Source organism: Numida meleagris, chromosome 4, assembly GCF_002078875.1.
Source record: "Numida meleagris isolate 19003 breed g44 Domestic line chromosome 4, NumMel1.0, whole genome shotgun sequence".
NCBI lineage: Eukaryota > Metazoa > Chordata > Aves > Galliformes > Numididae > Numida > Numida meleagris.
Window position 1 is genome coordinate 8,132,517 of NC_034412.1, and position 16,696 is coordinate 8,149,212.

Here is a 16,696-nt window from a genome sequence, read left to right on the forward strand (position 1 = left end):
TGTATGATCTTTGGAAGGTATGCATCTGGGGCTTTTCTTAAGATCTTGCTGGCATAACTCCTGGCAGCATTCACGTGTAGCAGGTGTATATAGCTTGCTCAAGCCCAGTGAATTCTAGTGGCAGAAGTGTCCTAACTTCCACGGTTTTCCACCCGTGCCAGTTATTAGGCTGAGAATTTACTTCTTCTTGAGGTCCTTAGACTTTGGCTTGCTTTATTTCTGCATTGCTCATTTCAGTTCCTTTTCTAGCAGCACATGTTGAAGCCGCCCTTTGCCTTGCTGATCTACGTTGCCAAGTAAAACCAGTAATACTCCTGTAGCACTGAGGGAAAGTAAGTTCTTCAAGCAGCATCTTCTAATGAAATATTTGCGTATGGATTATCTTTTGTCACTTTTAAGTAATGCGGCTATTAGAAAAGGGAACTGTTTCAGCTCCTAGGCCTGGGATTAGCTGCTTTCTTGGAGGCCTTTGCTCGAAAGGGATCCAGACTCAAAATTAATTGTGTTTGGAAAGGGAGAGAGGAGGGCAGGAAAGGTTTGCTTGGATTAAATGGCTTTGTGAGACCTTTTCTTTTTAAGCAGAAACTTCTTCACACAGAGAAACTTTCAGTGTGGAAAAATTGGTGTGTACACCATAGACCACACCACAGACATAGTCATTCAAGTGGTAATGTCTTAACAATTTAATTTATAATGTAAAGCAGAAGAACAAGTGGGCAGAGCAGCTTTCCTAACGTCTCCCCTTGCTGCAGCTTAGGCAGCTGGATTTCGTGACACTAATGTACAAATGAGCTACATCGATTGCTTTTGCAATCGATTGCACTGAAACTGTGGCACCTCTCTTGCCTCTCAATTCAAGTTTGCCTCAGGTTCTTTTTGTTGTCAGGACTTAGCTTTGCTCGAATCTAGCTCAGTATTTTTCCCACTGTGGCCATTAGTTCTGTTTGCTGTGGGTACGACAGTGGCAGCTGCAGGCGTTCCAGCCCCTGTGCAACCCCAGCTGTTCAGAACAGCGGCGGCTGCTCTGCCTGCTCTGTGTCCGAGGCAGCATCCGTGCAGGGGGTGCATCATGTCAGGCTCTGCTATGAGAGAGGAAAGAAGCAAGGAGTCCAGACTGGTCAGGAGCATGCTGAAAATCCAGTGGGTATGTTACCCAGTTATTGGGTGAATGCTGTGTTACTGAGAAGCGGTGGCACTGACACCTGATGTGCTGTGCTCTTCCTGCAGTACTAGAGACCAGCAGCCCAGCAGAAGCCCTGCGTGCACGTGGCTCTGCTGAGAACGCAGCGGTTTGCTGGGTTGTTTGTTTTACTGGATGGAAGTGTGGCTGGAAGGCACTGCCCTAGCAGCAGTGTGGTTTGGCTGCTGCTCACTGGGGCCACTCGAGGAATGCTGAGGAGGTAGTGTACAACAACAGACAGACAAAGTAGAGTTTGCAGAGTAAAAGCAAGCTTAAGGTGCACTAATGCTGAGTAATACGTAAATGTTAGAGGAGCAAGTATGAGCAAATAGGCTTGAAGAGATGCTGTGTCCAGATTTATTATGATAACTAAGTTGTGCAGTGATCAGCAGAGGGTTACAAAAGATCCAGGCCCCACTGAGTGTTCAAACTGTAAAGCTGTATGGTTTTGTATGCCTCTGCCGGTGGAGGTAGCCCAGGTCCATTCCGAGTTGGCTGGTTTTGTGTGATGGGAATACCTTACCCGAGTGCTCAGTGATGTTCTTTATCCTCTCAGCATTTCTGTTCCCTCTCCAGAAGACAAAGTCAAAAACTGCCTCCTCTTGTTTACACTTGAGATTAGCAGAGTCAAAAATAAAGAAGAGCTTCTCAAGTCTGACTTTAAATACCTGGTTTTGCAGGTGCCTAGCGTTGTTATTTACCTTTAAAGTCCAGCTGGTAGTGCTTTATTTTCAGCTAGATGATGCGTGTTTGTCGGTCTTGAGTTGGATGTGGCTGTTAAAATATTTGTGATGATAGTCTGTAAGTCAGAATCAGCTGGTTGGGGGGGGGGGGGAGACAGAGTCCATTTCTGAACTTGAGCCAAATACACAGCATTCAGAAATACAGTGTGTGTTGTACTTGGTTAGGCCAGAACAATTTGCGTGAGCCATCCCATGTCATGCCTGGCTGATGCCTTCCCCTTGTGCTCTGGATACTTCTGCCTTTGAGCTAATGAGTCAATTAACTGAGCCATGTGGCGAGGATGGATGGATATTGCCATGCAGGTGTTACACTCTTGTGTAGTCTGAGATATATCCTTAGTGCTTGCTTTGAGGTGCAGGTTTCAGAGGGGAAAGGTAGTTTAAGATGATTAACTGGCGTTCTGCTTTGTCTTTGCTTTGTTAATGCAAAGATAAACACCGATTATAGCAGCTGATGGCTTTGTTTCATAGAGTGAGCTGTTAATGTAAATACAGAGGAACCACTTCACAGAGTAAGTAAGCTGTGTCATGCTTTATAGAGTCAGAGCATCAGAATTTCTTCTGTGGCAGTACATTGCTGGTCCCTTAAGGGAAAGGTTTGTGTGAGCGTGTGAAGCGCCTTCAGAGCACTGCTAGCGTTTATTGCGCAGGAATAAGAGTTCGCTTTGTACAACAGTGATGGAATCAGGTACGTGCACTCACTTGTTGACTAACTTGGGCTTCAAAGTCCTGTTCTGAAGAAGCCTTTAGAGGCAAGTTAGTTAACCATGCTTGCTCTGCAACGTGGGTATTGAACAAGATTTCACCTAAGGCCAGTGTCAGAAATTACATAGAGGGAGTGTGGGCTGCGTGGGGATTGCCTGTTTGTGGCTGTGCCTCAAGGGGAGGTAAATGAGAAGAGCCTGTTTGCTCTCCAAGCTGTTGCAACCATTGCTTTTTTTTTCTTTTGGTGTGAGAGTGCAAGTCCTGGGGAACATGGGATTGTGTTTGGAGAACGGGTGGAGTTTTACATACATTGCCTGGGGAATGTGTGCCTGGGTGTTTTGCTATTATGTCACAGTCCAATTAACTCTGAAATTATTTCCCTTATTCTTTCAGCTGGTTTGCAAGATCACGATGAAGCAGAAATATGAAAAAACATAGAAGAAATTTGCTTTTGAAAAGAAGTCAGTTGCTGGCCCTGTCTAGAGGATGGACCGCTGGATTTGGGGAGCTCGGGAAATGCTGCTTCCAAAAGCAATTCTTCTTAGCTAAGAGGAAAAGACGGAGCGCTCAGCTAATTGAGAGCTTACATCACAACAAACTGTTCAGAAGTCTGCAGTGCAGAAGGAGGGCACTTGAGCTCCAGAGCAGGTGGGCTCCTGATGTGCAGCTAAATGCAGAAACTTATCAAAAACCTACTGTTGAACCATAGAGCTTTCCTTACAAAAATACTGAGGGCAAGAAGTTCCTGTCCTGGTCTGAAAGCTGAAAGCCCATCTGGAGAAGCAGTAAGAAAACTCAACAATGAATCCTTTCAGAGTGAAGATCCCTTGGACAAAGAATTAGAAACTGGCGCTCCTCTTAATAGCGTCTCTGGCAACATTCGTTATGTCTCATGTGGTAGGCAGCGTGGTGCTGCGTTACCTGTAAAGAAAGCTGGTTTTGTGTATGGTGGGGAGGAGAGCAGTAATGGTGCGGGCAACACAGTCCTGGTAGTTTTAAACAACTATAAAAGGAAATGCTGTTGCAAAAGGAGTGGAATGGAACTTGTGGCCCCTTGACAACTGTAAAGAGGTCCAAATTTAGCCATAATAATGTAAAAAAGAGATCTTTATTTATGATGCATAAGAAACTTTCTATGGTTAGGTTTCGGTATAGAATTATAAAATCCCCAGAACTTCGAGCAAGAGGCAAAACTTGTAAATTGAGAAAAATCAAGCCAAGGTGGGTACAGAAAGTTACGAGGGACCATCGAGAGACGCTCCGGCGGGATTTTGAAGGTGGATTGTGTCACTGGTTTTCCTACTGGAAATCTAAAAGTAACTGTCTTTGGAATCAGTACAGCTTATCAGATATGAACAATAACGCACCCAAACCTTCAGGTGAGGAGAACGAAGTGCGTGCATCCGAGAGCAACCACGTGCAGGACGCGGCGCTGCGTGCTGAGCTGCGTTCCGAGGAGCCAGGAGCTGGGGGGCAGGAAGGCAGCGCTGACACCGTCCCACCTGAACTGAGAGCTGGAGCTTCTCTGCAGGCAGAGACCGGGCACGAGGTGGAGATCGGCGAGGCTCCGGCAGAGGACTGCGGCTCTGATGTTTTGATCTGCGTGATAGCAAAAGATACTGCGGTTTCGGGTCAAGATGATGCAGAGCCGTATGAGGTTATGGGTGTGGATGGAATGATACTGTTACAATCCTCCTTGCAGGATTCTGATGTCAATGACGATTTTGCAAATGGACCTTTATCCATGGAGCTGGCACAAAATGAGGACAGCTCTAACCAAATGGAAGTAGAGGGCTCCTTGAACCTGGACATTTTTAGCGCAAAGCTCCTCGATCACCCTTACTGTAAGAGTCCTCTTGAGGAGCCTTCACCAGAAAGCACAGGACTGAAATCTGGAACTCAGAAGGGAGGCAAAAGGAATGGTCAGAAAGCTTCCCGGGTGGCTGACGAGCAGTTGGCAGCGTGGCTTTGTGGTATATCTTTTACACATCGTAGGGCTTGCTTCCAAGAGTTCCTGAAAACTGCTGGATGCATCGTGGAGTTTAATGTTGCTTTAATTGCTTTGTTAAAATGGGTTCTTATTTTGAATTGTAAGAGGCACTGAGCATAACACTTAATGAAACGAGGCTTTAGAGAGGAGAACTGTGTGAATGAAGGCCAAACTGATGCTTAGCTGGCAAGCTGTTTTGAGGGATGGTTGAATGCTGCCTCTGCTTCTTCTGATTTTAGAGAATGCAATGTAATTTGATTGGAATGGTTGTGAAAAAATGTTGGTAGACATTTTAAATGACTTCTATCACGTGGTTTAAGGCAATGATATGGGGTTAAAATTTCCAATTTTTTAATGGTTTTAAATTGTTACTCCTTACTTGGTTTTTGAAAACACTTAGTATTCTAATACTTCTTTCCAGTCTTATTCACTCATCTTTTGCTCTGTTGTGAACTGAAACTAAATCACATAATTTCATTATCACAGGTTTTAATAGCATGGAGATTTTCTCCATGCTTATTCATGAAGGAGGTTTAATGAATCCTCTTACACAATATTATTTTTAAAAGGCAGAACTAGTTCATCTGGAGTGCAGGTTTAGCAAAAATATTGAGGGGTTTTTTTAGTCAATGCTGAGCGTGCAGTATCTGATAGCACCTAGTGTGGACCATAATAAAAATAGAAATCGGTGTCTTATTTATATATACCAGCATACTACGCACATAGTAAGAGTACTAAGTCAATGTGTTATGCTACCTAGTGCCACTAATATAATGCTCAGTTCTGGTAAATGAAGTCTTCCTTTGGAGAAATTGGCCTTGTAAATTCCCATAAAGCTCAAGCTGGTGTCAGCTAGCGTTAGAGGAATAGTTTGATGTGCTCTCTTTTTTTCTGCCCTGCTTTTTCAGCCTCACCTAGATTCTCCTTGCCTTCCTCAAACTTGCAATTGAATCCCTAAAGCAAAATGTGTAGGACAAGTTGGGCCTCAAAAGATGATTTAGCTTTTCATATATGCAAGTTAGTGTGGGATGCGTTTCTCTATGACTGGCTTGACGTGATCCAGCAGGAACCAGGCACTGAGTAAGAAACTGAGATAAACTCCAGTACCACAATGAGCAGAGAGCTTCTGCAACGGAGTTTTGAAGCTTGTCCAGCAGAAAAAAAGGGATGTAGTCCTTCTCTAACAGCCAAGGACCAAGCTTGGGGCAGCAAAGTTTTGGAGTCTGATAGGCTGTCATGTTCCTCTCCTGTTTGTGGGAGGCCTGAACAGCTGCAGAAAAAGAAAAGCCGGCCAATGGGCTCAAGTTTTTCACACTTGGTAATTTTAAGGGAATTCTTACCTAGCTTCCCAGTAAAAGTAGGTGGGACTGCTTTGTATTTTTCACATGGCTGAGGGCTCTTCTTTGAGGCCTGATGCCAGGTCTGCCTTATGTATACATGCACACTTCTGAGTCCTCTCAGCTGAAAACCTGCAAAGAATATGTTGAATTTGGTGTAACTCTGTATGTGAGTTTTTACCCGTTTAGGAGCGTTGTTAACAATTACCTGCACCCCTGAAAGATACTGCTGACCTGGCAGGAGTTCTAGGATAGATGCGTGAAGGAGATTGGTTAGGATGCTCTTGAGCTTTGAATGTCTCTGTAACAGCTGGCTGTGGATGCTAATGGACAATGATATTCAGAGCATTCTGATGTGAGCAGGACTCTAACTCCTGTTTGTTATGGCTGTATGATCTTGTATCAGATCTGAACTTCCTTCTCAAGGTACTCATTTACACCAGCTCAAATGAGGTCAGAATTAGGGTCTCCTAAAGCTCTGCTGCTGTGAGTTGTAACTAGGAGAACAGTCCTTGTAGTGGATATGAACAAAAAGCTTTTAAAAATGGGATGTATTAAAAGAATGAGGTACTTGCACGTCCCAGGTGTCTTCTAGATAGATGTCTAGTCAGGGGGAGGCATCCCTCCTGTCACTGCCTACTAAGATACAAGGGATAGAAGTCTCCCTCCTTTCCTTCTGGTTTTCTTAGTGGTCTTCTCCAGGCACTTCATTCTGTCAGATGTTTCTTGTCTTGCTTTTTCCCATGCTGATCTTTGAAAGTTTCCAGAAAATGTTGTTAGCTGTTAGCTGCCTCAGTAAGCAGAGAACTAGGTGTGTATTGCAGTCCAGTGATGCCCTCTCCCATCGTGCCCAGGCCTGAGATGAGTGCTGCAATTTGGGTTAGTGCAGTTGCCCTGGACTGTGTTTATTCTCAGATCCAGCTTTCCTTCTGTATATAGAACACATGTTTGCTGCTGCAGTTGAAAATTCATTTGTAGAAAGCTGGAGAACTTGGTCTTTTTTTTTTTTTTTCTTTCTCATATTTGCTAAGTGTTGAAATTTTGTTTTCTGTTTTCTTTCAATCTCAAATTAGTTTTGGATGCTTGGGTGGGATTTGTCTCCACTATTCTCGTCTTGGGTCTGAGGAAAAAAAAAATCTATTCCCTAGTTCTTGGTTGTTTTTTTTTTTAGTTTATTTTTAATTCCTCCACGATTCACCTCTCCATTAATTTCCAGTTACTGTCTTTTGCTTCTGGTGCTGTGGTTGTCCAGCGCTTTCTCAGACAAGGGCAAGCTGATGTGGCTGTCCATGGCCCTAAATGCCATGCCTGGGATCTAGGGTAAATGAGTTAACCTTGCTGAGAGACTGGCATTCTTTCCAATGGCAGTGGTGGCAGCGGAGGAGCTGAACAAACTGCAGGCACTGCTGACCAGAGCATGTTCTGCATACCATGAGGAGAAGATATTGGCTTTTCAGTGAAAAGTGTTGCATGTAAACGATAGCCTTTCATGTTGTGGTAAAATGACTTAGGATGCTAATCGAAACAGGCAGTGGGCTGGATTTTCCTCATGGTACTGATACAATTAGTTTGATGGAGATATGTGCGTATATGGTGAGAATGGGGTCCGATCTTTTCCTGTAAAGCTGAATGATCAAGTTTCTGCCTCTTTATTTTTGTCCTCCTCCCCTTGCCCCTGCTTTTATTTAATGTTGCCAATTCAGGATTAGATTTTTTTTAATATATAAATGCCATGAGTGGTGCTGTGTGGCTGCTGGGTGCAGAATGACTGCTGCTCATGCTTGGAAGAAACGACTGCTTTGTTGGGCTCATGAACTCGGAGGGTTTCTTACATGTTTGCACTTACATTTCTCTGGTATGTTTAAAGGATTCCTAGATGAAGTTATGAAGAAGTATGGCAGTTTAGTTCCACTCTGTGAAAAAGATGTCATGGGAAGATTAAAAGAAGTTTTTAATGAAGATTTCTCCCATAGGTGTGTAGCAGTATCGCATTCTAGACTTTATAAAGGACACATTGCTCGCGTGGCTGCTGTGTGCTCCATGTCTAACATCTAAAGGATTAGAGTTTTTTTGATATGACCTTGACATTGACTTTTTTTCTGCTTCTTCGATCTTGTTTTAGAAAACCTTTTATCACCAGGGAAATCATGAAGTATCGGGAAAAACATCCAAAAACCTCCACTTGCAATTTCCGGGTCTTCTATAATAAGCACATGCTAGATATGGACGATTTAGCTACACTGGAAGGCCAGAACTGGCTGAATGACCAGGTCAGAGACGCTTGGTGTTTGTGTGGTTCCTTCCCCTTTTTAGCTCTCTTTATGTTAGGGTATCTATCAGCTGCTCACCTTCTGCTGCATTATAGATAAACTGCCCGTAGTTGAGAAGTACGGGAACACGGTGAGTGGCTTTTATAAAGGCAGGTGCATTAGGAATGGTTACAAGAGTGGAAGAGAGGAATCCCAGCTGAGCTGCTTCCTTTTGAAGAAGTGATGTTTCACTATTTTGAGAAAATAGCAGCTACCCATGTATGTTTTAGTGTCTCCTCACGAGCTCAGTGCCAGAAAAGCAGAGTACAAGAACAGCAGAGTGAAGCAGCAGGCTGTGGCCCCCAGCCAAAAACCAAGAAGGCTGTAGAGCTGAGGGCATGCACTGGTACACTTAAATTGAATTAAACTGCATTCCAGATTGGAGCAGGCTTCAAGCAGCCAGTTACACAGCCTCTCTCAGGGCAGGCCACTATTAGTTCCAGAGCGCATGTCCTTCAGACTACAGCAAAACGTTCCTGTAATTGCTCAGCTCCTTGTTGCTGCTTTCAGTGTGAAAGGTCTTGCTTTTCTGGGAACTTGTGGATTCGGGCTTTACAAAATTATTCTGTACTTACTAAAATATTTGCTAACTCTTACAGATAATTAACATGTACGGTGAACTCATCATGGATGCGGTCCCTGAAAAGGTGGGAGTCTTTGTTTTTATGTGAGTGTACGTAATGAGAGATTGAGATGGAAGGGTGAAGCACTGAATGTTTCAGATGCAGCGTTAAGGTTTTGCTCGGTGATGTTCTGCACGGTTCAATTGCAATTTGTTGCTATCTGTTGCTGTTTCCTCCTTTCCTGCACTAAAATACAGTTCTCAGCGCTGTTATTTGTTTTGGGAGTCTGTTGCATTAGCTCTGCAGGTGGTTTCCATGCTAGCCTGATTTACCGACCTACCTTGTGGAAGTTGGGTGCCCTATTTTCTCCCATCCCACAATCCCTTCTCTCCCAGTGGTTTCTGTCCCCATCCTGTCTGCTTCTGAAGCGCTTTATCCATGCCCTTGCTCACCAGTCCGGTATTTTAGCTGAAGCTTCTACTGGAGGTGGATTCCTGCTGAGATGGCAGACCATGAATGGCAGCAGCTGAGCCGTGCTCATGTGCTGCTTGCGCTCGCTCACCCCGCAGCTGCTCAGAGAGCTTCAGCTGTGTGCCTGGTGAGCGGGAACGGACACAGCAGTGACTGCAGCACTCTGCTTTGTGCATCCTCAGCAGAGTATTTACCGCTTTCCAATTGCAGTGTGGCACTTACAAAACTAAAAAAAAAAAAAAAAAATCAAGAAAACGACCCGTGACAAAAATTTGCAGCAGTGGCAATTATAAAAAGCCATCTGTTTACTGGTAGAGCTGAACAATTTCAGGTGAGACCACAAAGGAAGAACCAAACAAAGCCATTTTTAGATGAGCTCTGCAGAACCCAACTCTTGAAATCTTCACGCTCAGAAGAAAGAGCGTTGTTGCTTTGATTGGTGGTGGTGGTGATTCTTCATTAGTATTCTCCGTACTTCCTGAGCATGTGCTAGGGTTGTGGTACTGGAGATTGTATCTGTTTGCTTGTGTCTGCTTTTTCTTCGTAGTGCATAATTGAAATCCTCATGGGAGATTTTGTGCTGGTACCTCAGAATGTGGTTTTGAAGTCTGCTGGCATAGCTAATGGCTGTTAGCCTGCGCTTTCAGATGCTGAATTTTCTAACTTTAAGTAATAACTCGAGCCATCTACCACCTCTACACTAGCAGAATTATTAAAAACAGATGTTGCAGGTTTGCGCTGGTATTATTCCGTTCCTATAATTGCAAGAAGCTAAGCACAGCGGATAATAGTGTTAACCTGGAGCTAAATAATTGTTTTTAACATAAGTCTGCATTTTTTTCCCCATAACTGCAGGTTTTCAGTTACTCAGAAAACAGATGTGGTATAACTTAGAAATGCTTTTAAAGAACAGAATATGGTTTTTGTCTGAAGTCCGGAGCCGGTCATAGTAGTTGAATACAAATGACTCTGTCGCTGGATTGCATCTTGTAACTGTTTTGATGAAATTTATTTTGATTTGTTTTTTGAGTCTCCGAGCTTCCAGCAACTCGAAGCCAAAGTTACTCCCTCTCGCCCCACCCCCGCTTTGCTAATCCAATGATCTCTTAATCCCTTTAAAGAACAGCAAAAACCTTATCCTGGTGTTTTTCTCCCAGGCCCATCCCCACCAAAAATTTAAACATGATATGCCTGGAGATGTCAAAGAGTAAACGTGAACGCAGCAATGACTTGCGTCATATATTATGAGGAAATAGAGCTTGCTTTTTTGTTGTTTGCTGAAGAACAGCGATAGTTTAGGCTCGGCAAAGTCTCTGTCCCTTCTGGGGTTCTGTTATAAAACCCTGCATTAAATAATGCCTCGTTACAAGTTGTTCTGTATAAATTATCCTGGAGGAAGGGGAATGACTGTGCATGAGGATTTCTGCGCTCACTTGTCTCTCTCTCTTTTAGGTTCATTTCTTCAACAGCTTTTTTCATAGACAGCTTGTAACCAAAGGATACAATGGGGTAAAGCGGTGGACTAAAAAGGTACTTCTTAACTCTGTGCTGTCAGTGCGGTGGTTCTTTGGGGCTGAGTCGAGTCACTAACTTGAAACTGGGTGCAGCGGGTTATCTGCAGAGGCCAGCTTTGCAAAGGAGCTGTACGAAGTGAGCTGTGGTTAGCAAGAGCAGTAGTGTGATGCTATTCAGGTTACCTCGGTTGTGTTGCAAAACTGTGCTCTGGGTGGCTTCGTCAGTGGCGGTAGGTTATCTCTGGGTATGCTCGTGCAAGCTCTTAATTTAGCTGCAAGAAATGTCTCTTACTGCTCATGGCAGTGCCAGGTACACTGATCTGTGGGAGAGCAGACTCAGTGCTGCTGCTGCTTCCTTTTATCTCAAGCTGGGATTGTTTGCTGAAATCAAACTGCTACTCCTGAGGAACATGTGCCGGTGCTAGTGAGCAGAAATTAGGAGTCCAGCAGTTAATAAGCCATGCTGCTGTTTTCATGACAAGGACAGGATTCACCTTGCTTTCCAGAACCCGCACCGCATCATGGGCTGCGATATTTCCTGGGGTAGCAAGTACAAAGAGCAGCGCTCCACTTTCAGTGAACATTTGTCCTTTCTAATGTGGTAGATGAGGCAAGACTAATCAAGGGCCACGCTTGGATGTATGATCGTTCTGCAGGAGCTCTTAAATAGCACACATCTGTGAAATGCTAGAGATGAGCTCATTATCCGAATATAAAATCTATTCATATAATTTATTAAAATCTCTTTAAAGAGACCCAGAATATCAGTGCTCAATATTACAAGATTTAAAAAAAAGTTTTCTCTGGCAGTCCAAGTTTTGTAAAAACTCAGAAAGGGAAGGTAGGTTCTGAAGGTGGAACCTGTACTCATGTTGCATCTGAGGAGGGAACAGATTTTCACTTTGATTTCTGAAGAATCTCTAAAGCAAGGATGAGAGCTAGAGAGTTTCCATTTGAAGGATTCATGTGGACTGCTTCATTCTGCAATAGGCAATTAAGGGCAGCTCGTTTCTACTTCTTAAATGCACCAGAGCACTGTGCTCAGTGTTTTAAATGCGCTCTTCCAGGATACACATGCCTGAAGCCCAGAGGGTGCGCTCCTCTGCCTGTAGCTGCAGTGGCTCTGTAGCTCCTGTTCCTCTCTGTCCCTCCTGGCCCTCACTGGGCTGCTGCTCGGCCCTATCCTGCTCTTGTCAGCCCCACGGCTCTGCGCTGTCTCGCTGCCATGAACCCAGGTCCCCACCATCTTTGCTGTACATCAGCTCTTAATTACAGACTCTTCCAGCTTGTGGCTGCCTGTTCCCACTCTTCTGCTCCAGGTCTGCACACCTGCAGCAATCCCACATGACGGCCCTTGGGTTAGCCAGGCTCTGCTGCTGTACATTGCAGGAGGGGCAGTTCATTTATCTTATTCCAGCTCTCCTTTGCGGGCTGGCCTTGCTGCTGGCTGACATCTCCTTGCTTCTCCGTGAGAATGATGGATCACTGCGTGCCGAGCGTGCTGTAATCCGCTCGGGAAGAGGGTTTCTGCAGGAGGGAGGAGGGATCGGAGATGCTCATGACAGTCAGAGTGCTGTAGTGAGTGAGGCTCGGCTGATAACTGCTGTGAGTGCTCAGACCTTCCTGTGCCTTCAGCTTCCCGCTGTTATTCAAAAAACACACTTTTCGTTCCAACAAATGACCTGCCTTGTACCAGCAGTGCAGCAATTATGGACTGTTCAAATTACACAGTGCTTTAGAGAAAAAAAAAAAAAAAGACAGTATAGAAATCTTCCCACAGGATGAGTTCATTTAGTTCAGTGCTCTATTTCTTCTTATTTTCTGGACTGTACCACCAAAAGCCCAGCAATTAGACAACCCTTTGGAGAGGAGCGAAGATCATGAAAGGCCTGACTTGACTTGCTTCCAAAAGCGTAAGGCTCATCTGCCACACAGACCGGGCTGCTGCCTCTCATCAACTTGTTCTGTACTTTGAGACTTTCTCCCTCGTCTGCCTGCCTGTGGCCACAGTGCATCTGCTGCAGCACGAAGCTCAAGGGGGGAAGCGTGCGTCTGTATTGTGTTCCTCCTTCCCTGCTCCCTGCACGCCCCAGCTGCCTTCCCATCTTACAGCAGGGGGAGTCGGGCTCCATCGCCCGCTGGCTCTGGGGGCTTTGACACAGCTGCTCGTGCATCACCTGTCTGTGACACGGGTCGGGTGGAAGTTAGCAGTGGTCAAACTGCAGGAATGCCATTCCTGAAGAGTCATAATTAACTCGTGTTGAGTCTCAGTTGTATTCCCATCATTACTCAGAAGAAGACCCACTTGGGTGCAGGCGCTGAAGCACAGTGTGAGCGGGCTTTTGCCACAAAGGCAGTGCTGACTAGCTGTGGTGCTGTGTGATGTTCCTTAGCTGCTGTCAGTGCTGTAGATGTGCTTTTGTTCCTGCTTGTAAGCTGTGTATGAGAGACACATGAGGAATGTGTTGAAGAGTGGGGGGGGTGGAGAAGACCACTTCAATGAGGGGCTGTTGGAGGTGAGGCTGGGATGTGTTTAGTCTTGCGCTTTTCTGTGTATTGTTCCTCTAGTCTTCTAATGATTGTTGTTCTTCTTGCCAGGTGGACTTGTTCAAGAAGACTCTCTTGTTGATCCCTATTCACCTGGAAGTCCACTGGTCCCTCATTACTGTGAACATCCCCAACCGAATCATTTCGTTTTATGATTCCCAAGGCATTCATTTTAAGTTTTGTGTAGAGGTAAGAGTGACAGCTGTTTGCAAAGTTGGAACTGTTTCCTTAAACAAATAACCCCCCCTCTTCTTGTTCATCCTTAAACTTTAAAAGCAGCATGTCTGCTGTTGTCCTGCCATGTATGAAATGAGAATCGGCTTGCTGTGCTGAGAGGGACCTGGAGGGTCCCAGAGTGGAACCCACACCTGGAAGCTGAGGTCAGATTGCAGGTTCCCTAAATAGCCTGGGCGTGCCTTGGCACACCTCTTCTTGGCACACCTCTACCTTGCCACTCCCCAAGAGCAGGGGCTTAGAGCCACTGCTGTGGGTAAGGAGATAGTCCGAGAGAAGGTGAGAGCAGTTCTTTAAACTGCAGCAGGGCACGGCTTTAGGAATTGACAAATTGCAGTGCTTTGGAGGGAGGTTGCCCAGGTGAGAGAGCAGGGGTGAAGGTGCTGTAGTGCAGTGGGGTTTATTGGTTTCTGTGCTATTAGCAGCGTGTTGCTTTTTTCCTCTGCACAAGTACGGAGTGAGCACCTCCGACTGTAAACCAGCTACCTTTTGAAATTATTACCTGAACACTGGAGTGAAAATATCAGTCCTTCTTGTGAAGAACAGTCAGGAAGTTTTTGCTGGGACACAGCAAATTGCAGTGACCTCTTACCAAAGCTAATTTTGTCAACTTAATTGCTTGTTTGATGTAGCAGTCCTCTACTTTAAACTGTGTGTAGCTGTTGGCTTACAGCAGAGTAGTAATTATTGTACCCAGGAGGGTTCCCGGCCAGCACTTCTGAATGAAGATAGTGGCTTCCTTCTGGCATTTGCTGAAGGTGAAGCCAGTGTTTGTTCTGGGAGCGAGAGACCTCATGCTCTCTGGCTCCTGAACCTGCTGCATAAACTAGGGGTCCCTCTGCAGCCCCACAGTCTCTCCTGCAGCTTCCCATCCCTCTTAATTGTCTCATGAACGTCAGGCACTTCTATTTTTGCCCTTTCTTGGGGGTAGGAGGCCAATACTCAAAAGTCTCCCATGGTCCACCCATTAAGTTGAATGTTAGTGTGCTGAAGTGTGTTTAAATTGTGCTATAAACCACCAGCCTGTTTACAGAGAAGTAGGATTTACTTAACCCAAGACCAGGGGCTCATTTATCTTGCTTCCTTCTCTTGTGTTAGACTATTTTTTCCTGTATGTCACTAAAACGCTCCCTGGAGCTTTGTTGATTAGCTGCAGTACTCAAAGTGTTCTTCATTGGAATTCAGGCAGGAAAAGGCTATCATCCTGAATGCCTTGGTGTCAGCTGGGCAAGAGCCCGCGTGCTGAACCTGTGGGATGTGTCTGTATGGCTGAGAGTGCTCTGACTTTGTGTACAAGTGCCACAGTGTGCAGTGGGGCTGAGGGGTGTTAGGGCCTCCCTTGATGGACCAAATCGAGCCTGGGTGGTGTAGAAGGTGTTGGTCTCTTCCCCTCTAGGTCTGAGCTCAGCTCCTAGTACTTAGTGCTTACCTGGAACTTGTCCTCATTGTCAAAAAGATGTCAACAAGGATGTCAGTGTCTCTCTCTCGTTCTTTGGCTGGTGAATAACATTGTTGTTGTTTTCTCACCTTTCCTTTATAAAGAACATTCGAAAGTATTTGCTGACTGAAGCAAAAGAGAAGAATCGCCCCGAGTTCCTTCAGGGTTGGCAAACTGCTGTGACAAAGGTAAATGGCAGCCTCCTGAGTCCTGCAGGATGACTTTCTGGCGGATTTCAGGAGATTGCTTCTAAACCCATATATTTTTTATAAGCAGGGAACTGTTTCATGCTGACTGCAAGGAAAGCGGTAGGAGCTACAGGTGGTTACACGTGGGAATTAAAGCTCTGTCATTCACTCACCCCCCTTCAGGTCTTTAATACTTTCTGCATGTAACTTGGTGACCTGAACCTGATCTCTGGTCAATTAAATATCCAAGCGGCACAAGCTGTATCTGATGCCCAAGTTGCCTCAACATCATGGACAGAGTGAGCTGGAGACTCTACTTTCTAACTTCTCCCAGAAAAAAAAGACTCTTTGGAACTGTGCTGGGAGGAAAAAGACAAGTGCTGCTGCTGCCAGTATTTTGTATTTGCAGTGGATAGCCAGCTTGGGTCTCTGGGGCTTTTTGTAGCACATTACATTTGATCACAAGTAAACTAAGTCTGGCAGCGATAAAAGGCAATAACTTGTCTGTAGTGTAAATGAAGGAATAGGAGATTTGCGTAGCCATCCCAAAATGGCTCCGAAGATTAAAAAAAAACCAAAAAAAAAAAACCAACAACAACAATAAAAACAGGTCATTGCACACTAGACACTCCCATCAACTCTCTCCTTGCACAGGATTATTTTTAGATGATGCTACAATTGTAGAATGATTCCCTTCCATGCTTATGCACACCCTATGCAGTCAAGGTTCGTCTTCCTATATTCTGTTGGGTAGGGGATTTGGGAGTTGAGAAAATAATATTTTTTTCCCCTCCAAGTGCCAGAGACATAGCAGCAGCGGCAAGTGGGACTTTTTAGCTCTGTGTATCAAAGTTCATGTATGGAGAAGTAACAAAGGCTGAAAGTCACCATCTGAGGCTGCTTCACTCAGTGCTGTTGCCTGACTACGTGCCACCTTATGTGTTCCTTCAGAATCTTCGGTGTGGCTGGGGGAGAAGAGCCACTGCTTGTCACATGGCTGCTGAGGGTAATCTTCCTCTAGACCTGAGTGACTTTGCTGATACAGTTTGGTCCAATGTAAAGCTGATAGTGCTGTACAAACATTTATTTAAACTAATTGAGGAGCCGTTCTCCATAGGTCACCAAAAGAAAATAAACTTGAAGGAAAGATTTCTAATTTGTTTTCAGGCCAGTAGTATATATTTTTCTGAATGTAGGGTGCTATCCTAGCTAGGTGTTGAGTGTCACCTTGCAAAAGTTGGAGTCGGAAGAAGTAATTACAACTGCAGTTACTGTTGCTGCAGAACAGCTGTCTCTGGGAACGAGACACCTAATCGTTGTGCAGAATCTGCCTTTGGACTTGAAGCAGGACTTACAGAGTGAAAGAACAGGTGAAGATCTAATGTGTCTGTTCTCGTTTGTTTTCTTTCTAGTGCATTCCACAACAGAAAAATGACAGTGACTGTGGGGTTTTTGTGCTCCAGGTAAGAGCTTTTTA

At 44.9% G+C, this 16,696-nt stretch overlaps 1 protein-coding gene across 4 annotated transcripts in view; it reads left to right on the forward strand.

Moving 5' to 3' along the window:
• SENP5 (SUMO1/sentrin specific peptidase 5) overlaps nucleotides 1-16,696 on the forward strand; it is a 64,519-nt gene that overhangs the window by 26,240 nt on the left and 21,583 nt on the right. For 3 of the 4 annotated variants that reach the window (XM_021394662.1, XM_021394664.1, XM_021394661.1), the window contains exons 2-9: nucleotides 3,022-4,601; nucleotides 7,823-7,928; nucleotides 8,078-8,225; nucleotides 8,864-8,911; nucleotides 10,751-10,828; nucleotides 13,411-13,548; nucleotides 15,136-15,219; nucleotides 16,632-16,682. In XM_021394662.1, the coding sequence (XP_021250337.1) occupies nucleotides 3,644-4,601; nucleotides 7,823-7,928; nucleotides 8,078-8,225; nucleotides 8,864-8,911; nucleotides 10,751-10,828; nucleotides 13,411-13,548; nucleotides 15,136-15,219; nucleotides 16,632-16,682 (1,611 nt within the window). In that variant the 5' untranslated portion in view covers nucleotides 3,022-3,643. Of the gene's footprint in view, nucleotides 1-3,021; nucleotides 4,602-7,822; nucleotides 7,929-8,077; nucleotides 8,226-8,863; nucleotides 8,912-10,750; nucleotides 10,829-13,410; nucleotides 13,549-15,135; nucleotides 15,220-16,631; nucleotides 16,683-16,696 lie in introns of those variants that run through there. The other variant, XM_021394663.1, reaches the window with a different exon arrangement.